The 24,706-nt window shown below is 36.6% G+C and overlaps 1 protein-coding gene across 3 annotated transcripts; it reads left to right on the top strand.

Annotated features, from left to right (window-relative positions):
* The first annotated feature begins 6,946 nt into the window (after positions 1 to 6,946).
* Positions 6,947 to 24,299, top strand: C6H3orf33 (chromosome 6 C3orf33 homolog). 3 transcript variants are annotated; one of them, XM_068547371.1, is made up of 6 exons: positions 6,947 to 7,079; positions 8,913 to 8,972; positions 13,277 to 13,354; positions 16,045 to 16,192; positions 21,066 to 21,226; positions 23,496 to 24,299. In XM_068547371.1, exons 1-6 carry the CDS (start codon positions 6,966 to 6,968, stop codon positions 23,895 to 23,897), a joined length of 963 nt encoding a protein of 320 aa, XP_068403472.1. In that variant the 5' UTR covers positions 6,947 to 6,965; the 3' UTR covers positions 23,898 to 24,299. The 3 variants fall into 3 exon arrangements, with proteins under 3 accessions (XP_068403472.1, XP_068403473.1, XP_068403474.1); XM_068547373.1 differs by having other exon boundaries at positions 6,995 to 7,079; positions 8,886 to 8,972; XM_068547372.1 differs by lacking the exon at positions 13,277 to 13,354.
* Positions 24,300 to 24,706: the final 407 nt, after the last annotated feature.

Genomic DNA, 24,706 nt, shown 5'->3' with positions numbered 1-24,706 from the left:
TGAAGAATAATGAGTAAATAGTGTGATTGAAATGAACAAGGTTTTGGTATAATTCTTAGGGAGTTATCCTAAGTATCTAAAATTTAACACCTTAGTTACAATTAAATCAGTCAATATTATAAAATATGAGTATTAAAGACTCTTCTTATTTTCATCAAAATGACTTTATCTTTTTTTTTTTTGGCCTTGCTGTGTGGCATGCAGTAATTCTTAATTCCCTGACCAGGTATCAAACCCGTGCCCGCTGCATTGGGAGTGTGGAGTCTTAACCAATGGACCGCCAGGGAAGTCCCCAAAATGACTTTAAATGTTGCGAAAAGTTTACTTTTTATAGCCTTATAGTTAATGAAATTGAAATTTTTTTATCACATGCAACTATACAATTAGGAAAATATAAAATTGGGAAATTTGATTAATTTAAAAAGTTAGTTTGGCATATCTGATTAATTGATAGATTACCACTGTCAAGTTTTATTGGTGAGTCTATATCTATTGTTGTCCTCAGATAGTGCCTTTGCAAGGATTAGAGTAAAATTGAAAAAAATACTCAATGTTGAAAGCTGTCATTGTTGAAGTTTTTATGGAATCATTGTACCTGTGTCCAGTTTTGAATTAAAAATGCACAGTCCGAAATCATTTCTATTATCATTTTTGGAAGATCTAGCATTAGCTTTGATAGTTTAGCATTAGTATATGTGAAATGTTTATTTGGCTAAGTTATTAAAAGACGTGTGTTAAAGCTTGATATTTATGCAGTATTTAAATATTTAGAGTATATTTGGAATAAATTCTCCAGATTTTTATATAAAGGATTATTTAAATGCTCAAAATGATTGCTTAACAATTAATCTCTAAAAAAAAACATTAATGAAAGATTCTTATTTTCATTTTTATTACGTAATAACCAAGTTTACCTTCAAATCATTCATATCAAAATTATACTAGCTTGGCATTATATAATTAAAAACAAATACAGTAATTTCAAGAGATGTATGCTTTCCACCAAATCTTTTGTCTGTTTTTATGAAGTCAGCCTGAATTATTGGTTGTACTGTTAGTAACCTGGGCAAAATGGAGAATAGGTGGAGGCACAACACTTCTCCTTCAAGAGGAAATGATGTATGGATAGTTTGGGATTATAAAGAATTTCCCTTGAAACATTTGTGTTTGGATATGGCTTCTTCAGTAGTTACAGTTTTGAAAATTTCTTTAAAGGACAATTTGTGACTGTAGATAAAATATTTTGTTTCTGCAGAGTTAGAGCTTTCTGAGCAGATTTTATTCAGACTTGGAACCTGGGCTCAAAGAGAAGCCTTCAAAGTTAAATTGTGACTGAATAGATAGTGAAAAACCATCCAGAGTATATATTAGTTTGCTAGGGCTGCCATAACAAAATACTACAGACTACAGGCTTAAACAATGGAAATGATTTTCTCACAGTTATGGAGGCTGGAAGTCCAAGATCAAGGTGGCAGTAGGTTTGGTTTCTCTTGAGGTCTCTCCTTGTTTTGGAAACTGCCACCTTCTTGCTGTCTTCACATGACCTTTCCTCTGTGCATGCACATCCGAGGTGTCTCTTCCTCTTACAAGGACTCCAGTTCTATTGAATAAGGCACCCACCCTTATGACTTCACTTAACCTTATTTACCTCTGTAAAGGTCCTATCTCTAAATACAGTCATATTGGAAGTTAGGGCTTCAACATAAGAATTTTGGAAAGACACAATTCAGTCCATAACACAGATGTTCACATCTCCGCTATGCACAGTTCAAGAGGGTATGAGAATGGAGATCATGGAGACATCTCTGGGCTGTAAATCTGGAGACACAAGTCTTGTCTTGCCCCTAAAGACACATATTTACATTCCAAAGGGTAAGAGTGCAGGATCCTTCCCAAGGAGAATTTATTTAAATTAAGGAGGTAAGATTTATCTTCCTTTCTCTGGAAGAGAGGAGGGCTTCCATACAGCTGTCCTATATAGGGCCCCAGATTCATATTTTGAGGTTCCTCATCGATAGTACTAAACGCAGTATATGTAGGCTGTTATCAATCTGATAAGCTGTTATCAGTCTGGCTCTTATTAGTCACAGCACAGGTGAGAACTGAGAATTAGAGTATGGGAAACCAGTGTGGTTATTAAAAGTAATAATTAAATCTGTTGCTGCTCCAGAAACTGTACTTTCAGTACAATGTGGATAAATATAACATGTATTAGCTGATGTTTCTTGAAACTGAATTCTGTTTAATTCACATTTTTTGGTTATATTATGGTCAGAGGCCTGGGGTTATGAAAACCTGTGTCTTAGAAGCCAGAGTTCAGTCTCAAGTGATTAGATGTTTCCTTTTATATTTTCTCCTAGGCTAAATGGGGCAAATTATCTAAGTACTTCAATTTAAGGTGATAATAAAAAAGTCCACTCCTGTGGGTAGAGGAAATTGTAAATCTAGTAGTTCAGTAGTGAGGTATGAGCTGAGGCAAAAACTGGAAGTTATATGTGAAGAAACCAGACCCTGTAAGTCAGGAAATGAAAATTATTACAAAAGCAGAAACAACTAACTCTGGGTTAAAAAGAAAAAAGAAATGGTGAAGCCATTTCAGAATTGAACTTTTACAGGTTTTTGAACTTTTTTGTTTGCTAGGTTAATAACTTCTGATAAAAGAAAAAGTAGAGTTTTTTTAATTTTTATTTTATGTTGGCGTATAGTTGATTTACAATGTTGTGTTAGTTTCAGGTGTACAGTAAAGTGATTTAGTTATATATATATCTATTCTTTTTCAGATTCTTTTCCCATATAGGTTATTACAGAGTATTGAGTAGAGTTCCCTGTGCTCTATAGTAGGTCCTTATTGATTATCTATTTTGTGTATAGTTATGTGTATATGTTAATCCCAACCTCCTAATTTGTCCCTCTCTCCAACCCACTTTTCCCCTTTGGTAACCATACATTTATTTTCTAAGTCTGTGAGTCTGTTTCTGTTTTGTAAATAAGTTCATTTGTATAACTTTTTTAGATTCCACATATAAGTGATATGTGATATTTGTCTTTCTCTGTCTGACTTACTTCACTTAGTATGATTATTTCTAGGTCCATCCATGTTGCTACAGGTGACACTATTTCATTCTTTTTTATGGCTGAGTAGTATTCCATTGTATATATATGTACCACAACTTCTTTATCCATTCATCTGTCAGTGGACATTTAGGTTGCTTCCATGCTTTGGCTATTGTAAATAGTGCTGCAGTGAACATTGGGGTGCATGTATCTTTTCCAAGTATGGTTTTCTCTGGATATATGCCCAGGAGTGGGATTGCTTGATCGTGTGGTAGCTCTATTTTTAGTTTTTTAAGGAACCTGTGTACTGTTCTCCATAGTGGCTGCACCAATTTACATTCCTACCAACAGTGTAGGAGGGTTCCCTTTTCTCCACACCAAAAGTAGAGTGTTTTTTAAAAATTCATTTCTTTTCAGTCCTCAAATTTTTTTAAAATTGCTAATCAGATACTGCCCACACTGAGATTGACGTATACATGGATCATAAGGTATATATATATAGTCAGAGAATGCAAAAGGTAAGATTTTGCAGTCTATAAGCATTGGTTTATTAGTGATGTTTTTCTTTTCTTTTTTGCCAATTTCTAATAAAATGAAATTGGAGGAGAGATCAGTTAAAGGCCTTCAGAATAGACAGGGACCAAACTAGAATAGTAATATTAAAGAGGAAATTGATTCCAGCGTTTGTGAAGATGAATTGCAAGGACAGTTGGATACTATAGGAAGCAAGGACATGAACTTTTGAGTGTAGATGATGTAGGAAATGTGGATGGGGGAGCAGCTTTGAAAGAGAAGGCAGTTTTAATCAGAAGATGGTAGTATGAGTGTAAATAGGGACTTGTTTCAAACATTTTTTTCCGAAGGAATTGAGACTTGAGCATTCTCTTGAGTTCAGTGAGTGAGCCAGGGAAATGAACCCATTAAGGGTGCAAAGGAGAAAGGGGGAAATTTGTAGGACAAAGTTCTGGAGAAGGCAGGATGAAGATAATAGTTTTCTTTTTAAAAATTAACATTTATTACTGTAAAAAAATCTAATGGTACACTCTTCATTATTCCAGTCCTGATAAAAATAAGAAAAAAAATTATGAGTTGGAATTTTGTTATTAAAACTCATACTCCTCATGGTGAATATCATAGTATTTTTTGAGGTGCTTATCAATCTAGGATTGTGCAATAGCCTTCTGATGGTTCTTCTTACTCTCAGTTCTACTATGTCTGTATTCCTCACTACAGATATTATAGTGTTCTTCCAAAATGCAATCAGAAATTATGAACTCTTCTTTAGAGTAAATTGCTTCCCCTAAGTGATAAAATCCATATTATCTTCATGATCTTGTCACATTTTCCAGCAGTCTCTGTTCATTGCATAATCTACATACCAACCGCAGTAAGAGAATTCCTGATTTCTTTTATTTGAGGTAGACAAAGTAAATCTCTGTTCTTGGCCAACAAAAGAGCTCAATAAAATAAATATGGTTCTACCGCAAAGGCTAAAATTAGGGATATATATTAATATATTAAAGATTTTGTCTGTATATAATTTGCAATGATCTGCCAGAAATTCCTTACATAGACTTAATTGCCAGATTAATGCCCTGAAGTGAAAGTAAACAGTGCATGTAAATTTAATAAGAGCTAAGGACTGTAGTGATAACCCCAGGAGGCAAACATTTCAGAGTTTTACTACCTCATTTCCTGATTTCAGAAGCCAAGGATAGAAACTGGGGGGTTTTTGTAAGTGGTCCCATTCAATTTTTTTCCCCTTTTTCTTTGGATTCTAGGAACATTCACTTTAATATCTAGTTGATTTTTTAAAAATGTAATTGTACCTAGTTAATATCAAACTTTCCTCAAAAAGTCATTATAGACACAGTCTTTGTGTCTGTGGTATTGTGGGAAATTAAGGGATGGGCAGAGAATCTAAGTGTGCCTTTTTGTGCCTACCTCTCTACTCGCCTAAGTAACATATCCAGTGAGTTCTCAGAGGTCACCAGCAGTAAAAGGAGCAGGCTTCCTTGGTGGAGCTACCCCAGGAGAATATTAAATTGCTGGTTAATCTGCAGAAATCCTGGGGCAGGCACTATACTTCCCACATCACTGGTTAGTGGGATGATGCTGAAATATTATTGAGAAGGACCTTTTGAGAAGTCTTAGAGACACCCAGGTGGCTGATATCTGGGGTATAGAAAAAAAGACTGGGATGGAAAGTAGGGAGAACAGACTAGTTATCTTCAACTAGGACAGTGCGTGTGGGAGCAGAAAGGAGGTAAGAGATACAGGACATTGGAAAAGCCAAGGAAGCAGAATTAGACACATAATTGCCCCAAATCTTATTTTTTCATTTATTAACTAAAGCTATTCAAAATCTATTAATATACAGAACTTTTGTTTTTATTTGAAATAGTGATTAAAGATTTTGGTTGTAGTGTATCTTTTTTTTGGATTTTCCCCAATATCATTTGGGTTGTACCTTCACTGGAAATTTATAAGCATTTATGTGATTTAGCTGATTGCCTTTGTGGGAGTCAGTGTTGTGGTTAAGTGCACAGACAGAGCCAGCTGGCTGAGTTGAATCCCAGCACTACGTCCCAGCTCACCACTTTCTGGCTGGGGGACCTTGGCTACTGGCTTAATCACTCTGTAAATACTTCCTCTTTAAAACTGAGATGAATAATAGTGTCTACTTCATAAAGTTGCTATGAGGATCAAAGGTGTTAATATATGAAAAGTATTTAGGACGGCGCCTGGCACATAGTAAGCAAGATCTAAGTGTTAGCTATTGTATTTACTTTGCATTGACTACAGTACTCAGACAATACATTCCTTGAAGCAATCCTTATAATATGTGTTATTAGGAATACAGCATACTCTATTTTGACTTTTAAAGGGAATATATGCATACGGTAAAACAAAACTGTCCAATACGATAGCCACTAGCCAGTTGTGATGATTTAAATTAATCAAAATTAATAAAATTAAAAATTCAGTTCCTTAGTTGCACTAGCTATATCTCAAGCACACAATAGCCACATGTGGCTATTACCTATGAAACTGGACAGTGCAGATACAGAACATTTCTGTCATTGCAAAATGTTCTATTAGAGCCGGCAGATAGTGAAACCTCCCTCCCATTCCTACCCCCAAATCCTTCCTCCCAGCGGTAATCCCTGTTACAGGTTTCTTGCACAGCTTTTCACGGTTCAGGCACATAATTTTTTTTACATAAATATTATATAATTTGCACTGTACTGTGACTTATTTTTGTTTGTTTTAAAATACACTATTGATTTTTTATTGATATATAATTGACATAACATTTCATAGTTTTAGGTGTACACCATAATGATTTGATATAAGCATGTATTGCAAAATGATTACCACAGTAAGTTAATATCCATGTATTGATTTTTGGAATATGTCAGCTCCCTACATTTAATCAATTAACAGTTCAAAGATTTAGAGCATCTGATATTTGGCTTAGGAAGCAACAATTCAACTATAAGAAATACGCATCTTGTTATATTTGGGAGCAGGTGGAAGGAATGATCTACTTCAGTTTTCTTTCTTGCGTGGCACATGCTACCCACACTGATGTGAGTTAAGCGAGTTGAAAGTGATCATCTCCCATCAGCATGGCCTGGAATTCTGCAGCTCCTGTCCCCGTACCACAGAGATCTCCTGCGCTGTGGGAAAACCCTGCATAAATGCTGGGGTCACTGTGAAGATATCTCTTTACGGGTTGGGAGGCCTGCCCCCGGCCACTCCTAGGCTGCGGAAAAGGGGACCCGGCGGTCGGCTCGGACAGCTTCCCTCCAGCCGGAGGAGCGCGAACACGTCCGCCCGCTCGCGGAGAGCGGCGCCCCCTGTCGCCCGGTCAAAGAGGCGGCGCGGGCTCGCGGGAGGTCGGCAACATGGCGGGGCGGCCCGCGGCCGCCGGCACCTCGCCGCCGGACCGGGACCGAGCAGCGCCCAACGTGGTGGCGTGGATCTCGCAATGGGCAGACGACCACCTGCGTCTCGTCCGGGTACCGCAGACCCGCCGGTCGGGCAGGTGGTGGGCGCGGGCTGCGCGGCTGAGCCTGAGGGAGACGCGTCCTGGGGAGGCCCGGGCAGCGGACCCGCCGGGCCGGGGAGGCATGGAGGGCCCCGGGGGAGCAGCTCGAGGGCCGCCCGGTCAGGGCAGCGTGTGCGGGGCCGCGGGGGCAGTTGGGGAGGGCCGGGCAGAGACCAAAGCAGGGCACGTAACTCCATAGGCCTGCGGAGAGCGGAGGAGTTCGTTTCTTTAATGCAGTGAGAGGCCACGAGTTCCAATAAAGGGCGGGGGTGGGGGTCGGGGAGGAGGGCTGCATCTTCGGCGACTAGACGAGAGAGGATTGTGGTGATTCCTTTCTTTCTAACAAAGAGAGGAATAAAGGGGGCTGCCTGCTTCGTGAATGGTGTTGGAAATTGATGACATAGAGGAGTTGGGATAAATGAATTGTTAGGGAAATCTAGGGAGCTTTTTGCACGTGTGAACTTGAGGATGCCCATGAGACCTCTAAATGGAGATATGTGAACTTGAAGATGGTCATTAGACTTCTAAACGTAGCTGTAGATGTTCTAGGCAACTGGAGACAGGAGTCATGTATTGAAGGGAAATCAGAACTGGGCATATAACTTTGGGAATGGGCTGCATAAACCTTGAGTAGTATTTAAAGCTTGGATGACGTCTTGGAGCCAGTCAGAAAAGCTCCTGAAGAAGCCCTAGAACCGAGACCTGGGGGCCTTTCTAACATTTAGAATTTGGGGCATGAAAAGGAGGTCAGCAAAGACTAGGAAGGAACAGACAGGGAGGAGGAGGAAAATCAGGAAAACCAGGTGTCCTGGAAGCCAAGTGGAGAGTGTTTTCAGATGGAATGATGAACTTCGTTGAATTCCGCTGGAAAGTTGAGTAGGATCATCAGCTTTGCAAATACTTTGCAGCCAAGCAACACAAGAGCCAGGACCATGTCTGTTTTCATTCACCAGTGCAGCTCAGTCCTTAGAGTAGTAACTACCACTTAGTAAGTGCTCGATAAATATTTGTAGCATTAATACAGTATATATATATGTGAATATACATACACATGTATGTTAATTGACAAGGCCTTGGTTCTTCCAGTTAAGCAGGAAGAGATGCATTGGTTATTACAACTTAAAAAAATAACCTCATCAGCATTGGGGAGGAAACAGTGTTAAGTTAGCACATGGATATTTCATTCCAAATAATCCAATCACAGAATGTACCCTTGTGTATATTTTCAACTTCATCTCTTATATGCTTAGTTGTATTTATTGAAGGAAAGCATGTTAGATTACCACTGTTGAGGGAATTACAGGATCCTTATTAGTTAATTAAACTCCTTTAGGTCTGTTTCAGTTTAAACGAAGCACTTTAAAGGCATCGCTAAGTTTTCCCCAACTGTTTGCAACATGTATTTCCCAAGTGCTATATTTTAAGGTTTTGGTGATAAAGTTTTCTACCAGATACTTAAATTCTGCCTGCAGACTCAGGGTTATGGAGTTCCTGTGGGCCTTGCAGAAGAAGTATTAGACTAATTCATGCATTCAGGGAACTCATGGTTAAAGCAATACAATCAATAGAGAGCAGTACCATATTATGTATATAATTACTGTGTGTGCCAGTTTGGTTGGAGAAAAAGGGGAAGATTAATGGGCGGGTGGGCAGTTAGTTTTTTTGGAAGAAGTAGACCTTTAGTTGAAGGATATGCCTTATTTGGGCAGTTAGGTACAGGGAGGATTTTTTTTTCTGCCTTCTAATTAGTACTTTCACTATTGTGAATAATACTTAGGATTAATCATTAAATCTCTTTTTGAAGAACATCAGCACCGTAATGGCCATAGCTGGAGTAATGTTACTTCTAAGAAGTGTTCGACTGGTAAGTTAAAAAAATGAAGAAGACATTATGATAAGCACCAGACAGTTAATTTTTCTCACTTCAAATGAGAAAAGATGATATCTCAAGCAGTGTATCATTTTGTTATTCATATTAGAAGCTTTTAAATAGTATTTTAGAACAATGAACATATTTTAAGATATTGGTTTAAAAGTAACATACACACGATTTTATGGAAAGTAATTGCACAGCCTGTATTTCCATAATCATTTTTCTTCCTGCTTAAAAAGGAATCTGAAAAGGATTTAATTTGCTAGAATAGTGTAAACACTAAATTTGCATTTCAGATGTTGAAAACAGTCAAAAGTGTTTCCTATGGTGGTATTAAATTTAAATCGCCGTTGAATTATGTCCCTTAGAACTAAATAATTTATGCTTTTATTTAGTGTATTTTTTTGCCCTTTCAATAATGTATTAATAATAGACATTGTGGAAATCCATTTGATAATTCAAGATTTACAAGTATTTTTTAATACACCTTATTGTTATCATAGGATGTAATTTCAGTGTCATGTTCAGTGTCAGTGTCATGTGTCATCCAACTGCGATGGATATATTGCTTCTATAAATATTTATTTCCTACACTTATCTCTATATTGTTTTGTATTATCATTGACTACACCCCATTACTTTATCATACTATATCTTTTCCAACTGTTGCCTTTTCACCCAGACACCAATTTCAAAACTTTTGTCTCTCTTTTCCCTTCTTTTTGTTTTAGTGCCTTGCACTCATCTTTTTAAACTGAGAGGTAATTGACATACAGTGAAAGTGTAAGTTTAAGATGTACAGCATAATGATTTGACTTACACACCTCATGAAATGATCACCACAGTAAATTTAGTGAACATCCATCATCTCACATAGATACGAAATTAAATAAATAGAAAAAAATTTTTTTTCCTTGTGATGAGAAGTCTTAGAATTTCCTCTCTCAACCACTTTCATAGATAACTTACAGCAGTGTTCATTATATTAATCATGTTGAACATTACATCCCTAGTACTTATTTATCTTATAACTAGAAGTTTGTACCTTCCAAGTTCCCCCTTCCCCTACCCCCACCTCTCCTAACCGCAAATCTGATCTTTTTTTGTATGAGTTTGTTTTTGAAGTAAAATTGACCTACAACACTATGTTACTTCCTGTTACACAACGTAGTGATTTGATATTTCAATACGTTTCAAAATGATCACCACGAACGAGTCTAGTTACCATGTCACCATACAAAGGTATTGCATAATTACTGACTAAATTCCCCATGCTGTACACTTCATACCTGTGACTCATTTATTTTGTAACTAGAAGTTTATCCCCTAGTCTTATTTCCCTTACCTATTTCTTTCCTTCCCTCCCTCCCCTCCCCTCTGGCAACCACCTGTTTGTTCTCTGCATGTATGACTGTGTTTCTGTTTTGTTGCATTTGTTCATTTATTTTTCAGAGTCCACGTATAAGTGAAATCATACAGTACTTGTCTTTCTCTGTCTGACTTATTCATTTAGCATAATACCCTCTAGGTCCATCCATGTTGTTGCAAGTGGCAAGATTCCATTCTTTTTTATGGCTGAGTAATATTCCATTGTATATATACATACCACATCTTCTTTATCCATTCATCTATCGATAGGCATTTAGGTTGCTTCCATATCTTGGCCACTGTAAATGATGCTGCAGTGAACATGTGGGTACGTACATCTTTTCAAATTAGTGTTTTCATTTTCTTTGGACAAATACCCAGGAGTGGAATTGCTTGATCATATGGTAGTTGTATTTTTAATTTTTTGAGGAACCTCCATACTATTCTGCATAGTGGCAGCACCAATTTACATTCCCACCAACAGTACATGAGGGTTCCCTTTTCTCCACACCCTCACCAACACTTGTTATTTGTTGTCTTTTTGATAATAGCAGTTGGGACAAGTGTGAGGGGTTATCTCATTGTGGTTTTGATTTGCATTTCCCTGATGATTAGTGATGTTGAGCATCTTTTCGTGTGCCTGTTGGCCATCTGTATACCGTCTTTGGTATACATTGGAAAAATGTATCTTTAGGTCTTCTGCCCGTATTTTAATCGGGTTGTTTGTTTTTTTGATGCTGAATTGTATAAATTCTTTGTATATTTTGGAAATTAAGCCCTTATTGGATATATCATTTGTAAATATCTTCTCCCATTCAGTAGGCTGCCTATTTGTTTTGTTGATAGTTTCCTTCACCGTGCAAAAGCTTTTTAGTTTGATGTCCCATTTGTTTATTTTCACTTTTGTTTCCTTTGCCTGAGGAGGCATATCCAAAAAAATATAAGACTGATGGCAAAGAGCATACTGCCTGTGTTTTATTCTAGAAGGTTTATGGTTTCAGGCCTTACGTTTAAGTCTTTAATCCATTTTGAATTTATTTTTGTGCATGGAGTGTAGTCCAGTTTCATTCTTTGACATGTAGCTGTCAGGTTTTCCCAACACCATTTACTGAAGTGGCTGTCTTTTTTGGGGTGGGGGGGCTTGAACTCATTTTTAACCTTATATTTAATAGGCTCTTTCTTATAACACCTCCATGATTTTGTAAGTCATTGATTTTTAGCCTATGTATATTTTTCTAGAATGGAGCTTTTGAAACTTTAGTTCTTTTCGTTCTACTTTTTTCATTTTCTTATATCTCTACATTCCATGACATATCTGTATTTTGAAGTTTCCAAAATTGCCAAAATATTAAATTATCTGATTAAGAGTTTAGGGGAAAATAGTGCTGAGGGATCATTTCTCTTGTTAGCCCTTAAAAAAACACATGAATCAATTAGAGATCATTTTAAGTTTTTTGTTATTTTTAGTATATAGTTCAGTACTTCACTTTGGTAATATTAAAAGCAGAGTGTGTTACTGTTTATTATTTTCACTTTTATTCTCACTGACTTTCATTCTTTTTTTTTTTTTTCTCATTGACTTTCATGTCCTAATCCTGCTTATGTTAGGTACATCATTAACTTATGCAAATTATTCAATGAGATATATATATATATATATATATATATATATATATATATATATATATAGTTATGAGGTTATTTATTTTAGACTTAAGTTTGGTGTCTTTTTCTTAGATTTTATGGTTTTTGATAATAGTGATGAGAAGAGCAGACTAAGGAAGAGAAAAAGAACATTGGAACATTAGTGGATAAAAACTCTGTTATAGAACAGTTGGAGAGGTTTAGCTAGAAATAAGAGAAACCCGAATCAACAGTGGCTTAACCAATTAAAAAGTTGATTTTTCTCATGTCACAAGAAGTTTGGAGGTTAGAGGCTGCTAGCGTTGCTTCCCTGGCTCAGTAACATAGAATTTAGGACTGTCTGATTTTCCTTGCCTTTCCTCATGGCACAGATGGCTGCTATAGCAGGCTGCTCAAGGCAGGAGGAGAGGAAAAAGGAAGGAAGGTGCTAGCCGCATCTTTTCCTTTTATGCAAAAAGCAAAAACGTTCCCGGAAGCCCTCTGTAGACCTTTGCTCACATCCTTTTGTCACATGGCCACCTCTAGCTGGGGAAAGTAGGCTGGGCAAGTGGCCATTTAGCTTTTCCACCCCATACAGAGCATGTTGGCAAGGGAGAAGGGGTTTGGGAACGGATGTTGCATTGATATCTTGCCACAAGGAGCCTTGATAATACCTCTCCAGCTTTCTTTTTGGATTGCTGGTTTTCTCTCCTTCTTCTTCCCTCTGAGAGTTTATCAGTTTCTCATATTCTTTCAATTACAGATTGACAATTCCAAATTTCGTATTTAAAAAATAAAAAAGATTATTAAGTTCGGTACTGTGCTGAGCACTTTATATATATAATTTCATTTAATAGGTAAAATAATTCTGTGATAGAGGTATTCTTATGCCTAACTTTTATAGATGAGGAGATGGATGGTCAAAGAAATAACCCTCACAAGATCATCCGGCTAGTACATGGCAGAACTGGATTTCATATGACATCTTCCTGAATTTAAAACCCTTATTATTTTCTCTTCACTGCGATGCTTCCAGCTTTTGTCTGTTTGCCTTTAGGACACGCCCTTCACCCTCTGAAGCTTGGGCATAGCACCCTTGTTAGTGGGATCATCTTTCTGCCTGCTCCGGAGAGCAGGCTGTGTTTATCACAAACTCAGGATTTTTTTGTTGAAAGATGTCTTCCTCAGGTGTTCCTATCCTTTCCATTTTGACCCTTTAGCACTTACACTTTATATTAAACCTATTCACGTGTTGCTCTATAGTTGTTTTCTGGTTTTATGCATATTGTCTTTTCCTCTTCCAGATAATGCCTTCTGTGTCACAGAAATGCTGCACTGAACTTTTGGCTGTTGAGGGATTATTGGATTCCTCCCATCATGAGGTAGATGCAGTGGGATCTGCCTTTAGAGGTTCTTCACATAGACTGTGAGCTTCTTGAAAGTAGAACATTGGGGTCTACGTTTTTCCATTTCCTCCCCTAGCTCCTTAATAACTTCCAAAACTCCAAGCATCAAGGCACACTTTTGCCCTTTTATGTGTATCCTTTAATGAAAACACCTCAGAATTTAAAGGATGGACCTTTAGTAGTTGAAGACATCTTTAACGTCCCTCTCTACTCCTTCTAAGTCTTGCCTTCCTTGTGCAAAATACTCTTGGTTTTCTCATGTGATGGAGTTTCCAGGCTCTTTACCATCTTTTTTCTCCTCTTCTGGCTTTGTTGCAGTTCGATGAAGTCTTTTATGAAATATGACACCCAGAACAGCCTGATAGATTCCACTTAGAGCCTGATTTAGAGTATTCTCTCCCTCACCTCTCTTGTTCTGGATCCTGCTCCTAATAATGTTGCTTTGGGTGGAACTTTGCAGAGGGGAGTGGTGAGGGGGTGGGCAAAGAGGAGAGGGAGTTTGCACTTTTTGTTTTTGGCAGCCTTATCACACTTTCACTCATTTTGAGTTCACAGCTAACTAAAACCTGTAAATCTTTTTCATACATGCTACTTTATTCTCTTGATCCTTTAGTTTGGGAGAATACAGGGGCAGACTTTTATGTTGTAGCCATTCATTCTAATTGTCAGGATCTTTTTAAATACTAACTCTGACTTAGTATTCATACCCTTCCAAGCATCAGACCTGCTGATGTTCGATCCTTATGCTCGCATTCAAGTCACTGGTGATCATACTAAACAGGAGAGGATCCAGGTCAGAGCCCCGTGGCTTACTTACTCCTAGAGTGCCCCTCCCACTGACATTAACTCATCAGTGCTACCCTAGCGATGTCCCAGAACCATACTGGGAGCCATCTGCATGGATGTTTAGCCCACATTTCTCTGTCTTACCCATAAACTTTTCGTAGACAACTTCTGTCAGGTGACTCACTCAAACTTTTCATGTGTGTTTGATTTAGGATTTCTCTTCCCTTTTGTTTACATTCTGCATATTCCACGTTCTTGACCGAATGCTGACAGTACATACCGTCAGAGTCTTTTTCCTCACAGTGTTTTCTCCAGAAGAAGCAGTCACCTCCTTTTTATCTAGATTCACCAGTTGTTAACATTTTTCCATGGTTGCGCTTTCTCTCTCTCCCTCAGTGAAACCATTTGAAAGCAAGTTGCAGACATGATGGAACTTGTCCCATAAGGACTTCATAGTGTGCTTCCTAAGAGCAGGGATATTTTCCTACATAGTCACATTAATATCACAGCTAATAAATTTAACATTTTTGCAGTAATATCTAAAATCCAGTTCATATTCATATTTATCTTCTGAAAATATCCTTTGTAGCTGTTTTTTTCCCCAGTCTAAGGTTCAGTCCAGGGTCACACACTGTATTTAGTTGTCATGTCTCTTTAGTCTCCTTTAATCTAAACTTTTAGTCCCACTTTATCTTTATGTTTAATTTTTGTCTGTCATGACACTGCCATTTTTGAAGAGCCCAAACCACTTGTCTTAGAGAATGTCCCACAGTCTGGATTTGTGTTTCCTTGGTAGATTTAGTGTGAACAAGAAGGTGACGGTGTATACTGCTTCCTGTTGTGCCGCATCAAGAGACTCACAGTGTCCGTCTGTCCTAGAACATTATCACATCTAAGATAATTAACAACCCCTTAGCATCATCTAATACCCAGACCATATTAAGAGTTCCTTGATTGTCTCAGTGGTGTCTTTTTTCAATAGATGATCTGTTCAAATCAGGATTCACATGGTCCATATATTGCGTTTGTTTGTTATATCTCTTATGACTCATTTATTTTATAACAGTCTAGACCCCCACCCCCATTTTTTCCCCTTTACACCATTGATTTGTTAGAGTAACCAAGTCATTTATCCCATTTTTAATGTTCCACATTCTGGATTTATCTGCTACAATATTTTTCTTGTTTGAAAAAAATTTTTTTAATGTTTAGACCAACTTTACTATCTAGGAAGTTGGGTACTCATTTATCCTTCTGCCTGTATGAGGCTCTCACCCAGCCATGATTATGAATTAAGCTTGTCTCTATAGTACTGTTGATATGGAAGACACAGGTATAAAATGTTGACTAACTCCAAGGTGTTAGGTATTTAAGTAAATTCCTAATGTTGGCCTTTTGGGAGGGGCCTTTTTCTCCTATGAGATAAAAAATAAGGAAAAAACCTTGTTGATTAGTAGTCAAATTTAACTTGCCTCAGTTTTGGTTAGGTTCTCCCAGCAGTACCTGCATGAATAGATGGTGCATCTATAGTATAGGATAGTGACTGTTTAGCCAGATTTGTGTGGTGCCATGTTCAGACTCACTGCTTTTTGATGGATTGTGTCATATTTCGAGTATGTAAGCTTTTAGAAGTTAGGAGTCTGTTTAATGTTCTCTATATAGTAGCTTGAAATACTAAAATAATGACTAAAGATTTCTAAATAATGTTCCCATAAACACTTTCTGTTAAATCTTATTAAAATTTTAATACAAAATTAAGAACCAAATTAAAAATGTTCAGTGGTTATATCTTCTTTAAAATGTTTAGAGAATTTAACATGCTTAATTTTAATATGAAAATGGTAATAAAATGTTATATTTTTCTCCTTGTAAATCAACAGACATCAAAATTCACAAGCTCTTCAGATATTCCAGTAGAATTTATAAGAAGGAATGTTAAACTACGAGGACGACTGCGCCGAATAACCGAGAATGGTTTAGAGATTGAACATATTCCCATTACTTTACCTATTACATCTTCATGGAGAAGTAAGTAAGGTGCAAAAATAATAACACTAAATAACTATTTTAATGTTCCGTTATTAGAAGTTATTTTAAAAACAGCAAAAAAAAGTCATTTTAATTTTTAGTAACTCTCCATCGTCTATGAGGGAAAGTCCAAATTCTTGACTTATATACAGGAACTATTTAATTTGGCTCCAGATTTCTTTTCTTCCTTCCCTCCTTTTCTCATTCAACCACTCAGTGGTTCATTCAGGCATTCAAGCATTTATTCCACAAATATTGAGCACATGTTATGTTCTAGGTCCTATGCTAGCCGTACGTGCGGAGTGAAATAAACAAGACCACTCTACCCCTTGGAGCTTATAGTACAGGTGGAAGATGGGCAACAAACAAATGAAAAATTGTCCTAAGAGCTATGAAGAAAAGGATCAGGGTATAGGATGAGAATTATTGGAGGCTGTGTGAAGGGTGAACCTACATATATGGTGGTCAGAGAAGGCCTCACTGAGGAGTTGCTATTTAATCAGATACCCGAAGAATGGAAGGGGGCTGGCTAGGAAGAATATGCGTGGGGATGAGTTGGCTCTTTTGGTAAGCACGTGACGTGAAGGCTCGTCTGGCCGGGGCATAGGGAAGAAGGGGACAAGAGACACCAAAGGAGGCTGGAGAGCTGGGCAGAGACCATAGCTTTGCTGCTGCAATTCCCATTTCTCCCTGCTTCATGGCAAAGCCCCCAGCCACACAGACATGCCTGCTGCTTCCATGTGTTCTCATGCCCTGGGCATAGTTCTTTGCCCAGAGTGACTTGGCTCCTATGGATTCTTTAGGATCTAGCTCAAATGTCAGCTCTTCTGTGAAGCTCTCCTTAACTCCCAAGCAGAATTAGCCTCTTTCTTTCCTATCCCCCAAGCAATTTATACACACTGCAATTACAGTACTGAAACACATTTTCCTGTTAATTATATATCTAGGTTTATATCCTTCTATTAAACTGTGAGCCCCTGGTGGGCAGGGAACTTTTCTTATCTATCTCATTATTCACAGTCCCTAGAAAAATAATTGTTAGCCAACAGAGACTTGGCAAAATTTGTCAAATGAATTAACTGAGTTATATTTAAAGATCGTCTTAATATTATTTTACTGTTTTGAAGAAAGGGGTTCTTATTTCTTTAGCCTCAGATGAATGAATATCACTCTGTTCAATTAGATAGGGCTGCAAAGGAATAAGATTGATTTTTTTTTTTCCCAAACATACCTGACATGATTGACTTCTTTAACAAATCAAACAGTATTGTTCCCTAAAGAAAGATACCTGAGATGTTTATTTGTTGGCCATTTCAGCTCTAAGCGTGGTTTATACTTCATAAGTCCTCTACCTTCTCAGTTGTTGTAATAATGCTGCAATAATTTAAATCTCTCCTGTCTGAAATAGTGATGATTCTTTAGTGCTTAGACAGCAAGGTCATCACTTGTGATTGTCCAGGCTGTACATCGCGCAGCTCCAGGGATGGTGCTCAGTGGGAATCTGCCCTGGAAGTCGAGCAATGCCACAGCACTCTAACTGCCATATACACATATTGTTATTAATGGGTTTCACATCAAATAAAAATGTTGATCAAGTTGGTACAAACAATCAAAATTTTAGAGCTGAAAGGAAACTTACTTTTCTCCCCCACTTATTTAAATATTTTCTATAGAGGTTAAAGGCCATGTATGAAGCCACCTACCTAACAGTTGATGAAATCAAAGGTAGAAAACAGATTTTCTGCTACCCAGTCCACAACTTTATGTATAGAGATGCAAAAGTTAAAGAAACAGACATGTCTTATTCATCCCAACAGATGGTAACCAGTACAAATGTCATGGTAGTGTTAATACTTTTTGTAACTGACATAAATTGTTGATGTTAAAGAGATCATTTTGCATTTTCATTAGTTAAACCTATTTACTTATAAAATGGCTGTAGAACTAGAAGGTTGCTTTCCAAGCATTATTTTGAATAATATAATAAGATGTTACAGCATAATCTTTTTCATTTAAAAATAGCTGTTAATTGAAAGCTCCTTATGTTCCTTTCACTATTTTTACTATCTGGCCTGTAGGGTAGAGATGGACTTTTATTTTTTTTAATTTTTTATTTTTTTAATTAATTAATTTTTTTTGGCTGCGTTGGTCTTTGTCGCTGCACTCAGGCTTTCTCTAGTTGTGGCGAGCAGGGGCTACTCTTCATTGCGGTGCGCGGGCTTCTCATTGCGGTGGCTTCTCCTGTTGCGGAGCACAGGCTCTAGGTGCGCAGGCTTCAGTAGTTGCAGCACACGGGCTCAGTAGTTGTGGCATGTGGGCCCTAGAGCATGTGGGCTTCAGTAGTTGTGGTGCATGTGTTCAATAGTTGCAGCACATGGGCTCTGGGGAGTGCAGGCTTCAGTAGTTGTGGCGCACAGGCTCAGTAGTTGTGGCACATGGGCTTAGTTGCTCCGCGGCATGTGGGATCTTCCTGGGATCAAACCCGTGTCCCCCGCATTGGCAGGCAGGTTCTTAACCACTGCGCCACCAGGGAAGTCCCAGGGATGGACTTTTGATTTTATTGTAAGGAGGGCTAAGATTCAGGCTCCCCAAGTTAAGGCCATTCTAACCAAAAAGATTTAGCTCAGATAACTGCATCAGAGTAGAGTCTGTGTGGTGTAGTAGAATGTGTATTGGCATGGAGAGCTTGTGTTCTGTTTCTAGTTTTGGGTTATGGTTTCCACCACCATCAAAGAAGAGAATTATAATATTTCCAAGACTCCTTCCTCATGACTATTCTGTGATATCCCTTCCTTCCATGATCTTATCTTTGGTGTGTATGATGAGGAGGCAAACACACACAGAGCTGAAAATTTTTATGAAGCGAAACTCTTAGGACACTTAATATCTTCAATAAATGTTTACTGAATGCCTGCTGTTTTGTCACAGTCTCAGTATATAGTGGCAAACAGTGGATGTGATCCTACAGTAGTCACAAAACCTTCAGTCTAGTGAGGATATTACTCAAAGCTTCTCCTATCCCGGATGGTAAAAAATAATCTTTGACATATGTGATACTCCTGTCTCGTGAAATTGTCCATTGTCATGAATTCACTTATAATGTTTTCTAAATCGAGGGTATAAATCAGTTGTTTTTCTATCATGTACTATCTTTATAAAAACCTTAAGAATATTTAGTCATGAAGTTTCCGACCCATCTGATGGAACAGAAATATAACAGACCCCTTAGTGGTGATTTGCTTCAGTATTCATCTTGTGTCTGCAGTTTTCTCCAGGTGCCCATGGTCTTTCCCTTACTTGATATACTCACTTCCTCCTCCTCCTCCTGCCTCTCTGTTCATTCTGCAAAACCCAAGTCCTGCTCTTGGGCTCTTCCACTGGAGCCCATGTTGCTGTCCCCTTATAACCTTTGGCATTATCTGTGTCATCCAATCCAGTATGAATTAGGCTTTTTTAAAATATGTGCATAAAAGATTTGTTGAAGAGCTGGTAAGATAGAGGGATTCACACAAAGCTAAAATTAGACATCATAAGCATTAAAAGTTGCATCTCCTTTTTCAAAAAAACCTCAACTGTTTGGGCAAAAATATATGATGGATATAACTAACCTTATTCAGTAGATTAGTTCTTGGAAGATTTATTTTTAAATTTTTATTGGCCGCATCATATTTTAAATGCTTAATGGGGAATTGCTAATTTTAAAGGAATCCCAGTGACCTTTTGTGAAGTGAAGAATTAGGACATTAATACTTAAGGTTGATAGTGTTGACTTAGATTCATGTTTTTGGTCCCCAAAGTTTTGGTCTTAGAGACTAGAGGTTGTTTTATTGGAAGACAGCTGGTGTTGATGGCAGCATTAAAGGATTGAAGAGAGACCTCAGAATCTTCAGGCTTCCCTTAACTCATTATGTACCAATGATTTGAATTCATCTAGTCTTTATTATATGTCCTGCCTTAATCTAATTTGTGTATTTACTGTGTCACAGATTTTTCTAAGGACATAATCCTACTTACAACTTTTGATACTTCTCTAACTGAAACTCTAGGACAGGTTTCAAGAACCCATGCCCTAAAGAAAATGTTTTTCTATCATCAAATAATATTGTGGCAAGCTTCTAGGATATCTTCCTGAACTCAAGTATTACTTTTTCCCTAGCAATTAAATGAACTTAACTTTATACTTTCAGCTACTTGTATAAGAGTTTAACATATGTTAAATGTATAATTTCTTTCCAAAAAAAGTCATCAAGATTTTTTTTTTTTGTCAGCCATTATCCTTTATGGAAAGTTATAAACTTTTTCTACAATAAAATCCTGTTATTAAAGTTTAATTGGTTAAAATTTTATCAAGAGTTTGCCCAAACTTTCTTATTACTATGTTACTTGGATAATAAATTGATAAAATCCTGTCTGGAAGTCAGTTTTGTAAAATGTATATAAAAAAAATAATGTTGATATTAATACTGATTGAGATGGGAAAGTATCCTCAGTACATTAAGTGAAAACACAGTTTATACAGTCCTACTGGTCGTAGGAGCTTATATTATTGAACGACGTATCTTGTAGCATTACGTGTATGTGTGCATAGAAATAAATCTGGCAGATTTTTTTAAAAAAGGTAAATTGTTTAAACCCCACATCCTGTTCTGGAGCTTACTGAAATGAGTTTTTGAAATTATTCCATCTGTTACATACTTGTATTGTTTTAAAAGACAAGTTGACTCTAGAAATGAATGGATCTATATCTAGAGAGTCTGGGTATTTATAAATAAACATAATATATCCAGTTGTTTTTTGGAGCCCAAATGACTTTGGAATTTGCTTTTGTAACGTGGTATTAAAGCTAAAACTCTTTTCTACCTAACCCTTTTAGAAGAGCCATGTGGTGCTTTGCTGGTTAAGTTGGCTGGAGTAGAACTCACTGAAACTGGGAAGGTGTGGTTACAAAAAGAGCTAAAACCTTCCCAAGTAGTATGGTTCCAACTTCTTGGAAAGGAGAATTCAGCACTCTTTTGCTACCTTTTAGTGAATAAGGTAAGTAGTGTGAAGAAATAACTAGCAATATTTTATTCTTATTATTTAATACATAAACTCCTCATTAATCAGAACCTTGAATATATAATGAGACTGAATTTTTTTGTCTTTTTAAAGTACTACTCACAGTGATTATGTATAGAGAACTAGATGTTTTATATATAAATTTTGCTATAAAATTTGTTTATTATAGAAAAAATTATGTTTATATGTTTATTATAGAAAAACTAGAAAATTAAGAAAAAGTAAAAAAACTTCAAATTATTAATGACTTTGGACATTGCCAGTTTAAGGAGTATCTTATACATTTATTTATGGACATTATATCACACTTGTTATTATAAACCACTTGTTGAGTGCGACTTGTCAACTGGAAATTACAAAGAGCAAGGGTGTTTTCTGAAGGTAAATATTGCTCATTCTGGTCCAATACCTTGTAGATAGGTATGCCTTAACATATAAGTCTTTGAATTCTAAAAACATTGAGCATATTTAATACTACTGGGCATATTTAAATACTTTTCATGATCAGTAGTCAGTCATCTGAAGACATTGCCTCGGGTTCCTTACCTTTATGATTGGCCATTAGCCATTCTGTAACTAGGGATGCCTTAGAGCTTCATTACTGTTGCCCTGTCATGTCTTGAGTCCTTTGATGTGCCTTCTTCCAAATTTCTTTTGGTGGACAATTACTGAAAAAAGAACATGGAAAAATAAAATAGTTGAAATGTTATTATAACAGGATTGAGGGTAATTTTTCTTATTTTTAAAGTTCCTTATTATATAACAAACAAGAATAATCTGAAGAGAAAAATAACCTCACATTAAAGTGATTAGAATTGTAACCATTTTAATTATTAAAAGCTTTTTGCATTATTAATAGAACACCTAATGAAATCCATTAATTTTTGCATGTCCAGATCACATTCAGTTCTTTCAAAATAAGAATTATCCAATACTGATTGGTTGAAGCATCTTACACTTGACTAAGTTGATAATACAAAAGTATATAAAAGATCCCAAAGGCCTTACAAAAATATTAACTTCTCTTTTCAATTGAGGAGTATATATTATTTATCCTCAAAACCCCCCTATGGAATCATTTTATTCCCATTTACAGGGGGGACTCCGGGTAACCAAGTGGAAGAACCGGTATTCAAGCCCAGCTCTTCCTGGCTCCTGAGCCCACACTTCACCTTATCTGTCTTTACCTTATACTCTTTCCTACAAGGTGACCAAATTATGCTTTATGCATATTTCGGTAATTTACTTCTGTTGAATTTTACTGTAGTGTGAGGTTGAATTTTAATTATTTTTATTTTGGTTCAGCTCATTAAATTTAAAACACTGAGACAAATATGATAAGCCCTTTAAAACTGTATTAACTGCTTATCATCATGTACCAAAAGCTACTGCATTTAAAGGAACAAAAGGTTACTTTATTCCTTTAGATAGTCTTAGAAAATGTTTCCTACTTTAAACCTTTAGTTTTCACATTAAAAAAATTTAACTGTGAATTACTTGTCTAATGAAGCTATAAAATTACTAATACTTTGTTTAAATTAATCTTGTTAGGTTAAAATCCCACAAGGACTATGGAAATAGCTAAGCAGGATCTCCTACACTGTAAATTAGCGAGAAAAAAAAAAAAATCCCATTTATCTGGTTTCATTAGGCAGTGAGGGGTGAATGAAATTTCCTGAGGGGTGAAGATTCAAAGGCCAGGACTATTTTTATGTTCATTATTTTACGGGACATCTTTTAAAAATGTATTTACATGCCAGTGCCTTCCTCAACACTGGAATTCTGAACCTAAATTAACAGTTCAGTGATGATTCATTTCATTTTGTGTTTGTCTACTTTTTAGTTTCGTTACTTTTCTTTAGTTTCTCTTTTGCTGTGGCCTCCTGTCATTTTACCTATCTGGTGTGTGCTCCATTTCCCCTCCAAATGACAACAATAAAAGCAAAAAACCCTTTTCGTACTTTATTGCTTCTACACATTTTTGGGTAGGAGACCAGTGAGCCTGTGGAGAACCATATGTTATAAAAGAGTCAGTTGTCTTTGAGCAATGGTCTCTTCTAGTAATGAAATTCTTGGATTTAGCGTTAACTGTTTTAAGCTCTTAAGGACCCTTTTGCATTTATACTTTTGACTTTTATTTGGAGGACTCAAGTTGCAGAATGACTGATTTTAAAGTAAATAAAGTGTTACAGGTATGCTAGTTAACTTTATTAAATAATTGGCTTGTGTTATGTTTTTATTCAAGGGTAGATATTTTAGTGTGAGTCTGAATGAAGAAATTTTGAGAAGAGGCCTTGGCAAAACTGTTCTCGTTAAAGGGCTAAATTATGATTCTAAAATCTATTGGAGAATTCACAGAAACTTACTTAAAGCTGAATTAATAGCCTTAAAAAAAGGAGAAGGAATATGGAAGGAAGAATCTGAAAAAGAAAGTTATTTGGAAAAATTCAAAGGCTCCTGGAGAGAAATATGGAAAAAAGACAGTTATTTTAAAAAAATTGGATCAGATTTCAACTTGAAAAAAGAAAGTTATTATGACAAATTTAGAGGGACTTATGAAACATGGAAAGAAAACATGAATAACTACTCCTTAATACTGAAGTTCAGAGAACTTCTGAGTCGCATACACTTTCGTAGAAAAGGATGAAATATTCCAAGAGATCTGGAGGTGACCTACTCCAAAAAGAATAAAATATAATGGATAAATATAATGGATATTTTTCATTGAGTTGAAATGGGAAATTTCCCCAAATGATCAAAGTTGCATTCTAATGTATTTAAATATTTAAGAGATGATTCTTATAAATGTAATATCAGAATAATTTAAATAAATTGTGATTAATGTAATATCTTTTTAGGAAAAATGAAACGCTCTATAAAAAGTTATCAGGTTGAGTGCGATATACATGTAGTGATAATATATGAAGAGAGTTTAACTATTGGCCATTGTATTATTTTAGTCATTTTGGGCAGCCATATTTAACTTTTGTTTAAAGAGAGTATTTGTTTACTTTTGATTACTTATAATAAAGGGACTCTTTATGCATAATGTCTGAGGCTGCTCTTTTCTCTCCACTGCTTTATAACTGCTTGTGAATTTGAGGCAGAGCTACAAGAGAAGGTACTTAGACCATTTTCTACTAGTAAAGAGTGGCTTATTTCTACCTGTTGTTAGATGAGGGGGATAATCCTGAGGACAAAATCGTGAATGAGCCGAGGATGGCAGCACACAGGATAAAAAGAATAGGGATGCCTTCTGACATTGTCGAGCCCCTAAGGGCTTGAACTCTCTTGCCTCCCAATTTCTTATTACGCGAGATAGTAAATTTCTTTATTTTTAAAGCCAGTTTTAGTTGGTTTGAGGATGTGATATACACACATACTTGCTGCTAAAATCCTCCTGACAGTATAAGCTTCTTTCACAACACCAGCAATAATCCACCCACAATGTGTCCA

Source organism: Eschrichtius robustus, chromosome 6 (assembly GCF_028021215.1).
Source record: "Eschrichtius robustus isolate mEscRob2 chromosome 6, mEscRob2.pri, whole genome shotgun sequence".
NCBI classification, from domain to species: domain Eukaryota; kingdom Metazoa; phylum Chordata; class Mammalia; order Artiodactyla; family Eschrichtiidae; genus Eschrichtius; species Eschrichtius robustus.
This window is presented reverse-complemented; position numbering and strand designations above follow the sequence as displayed.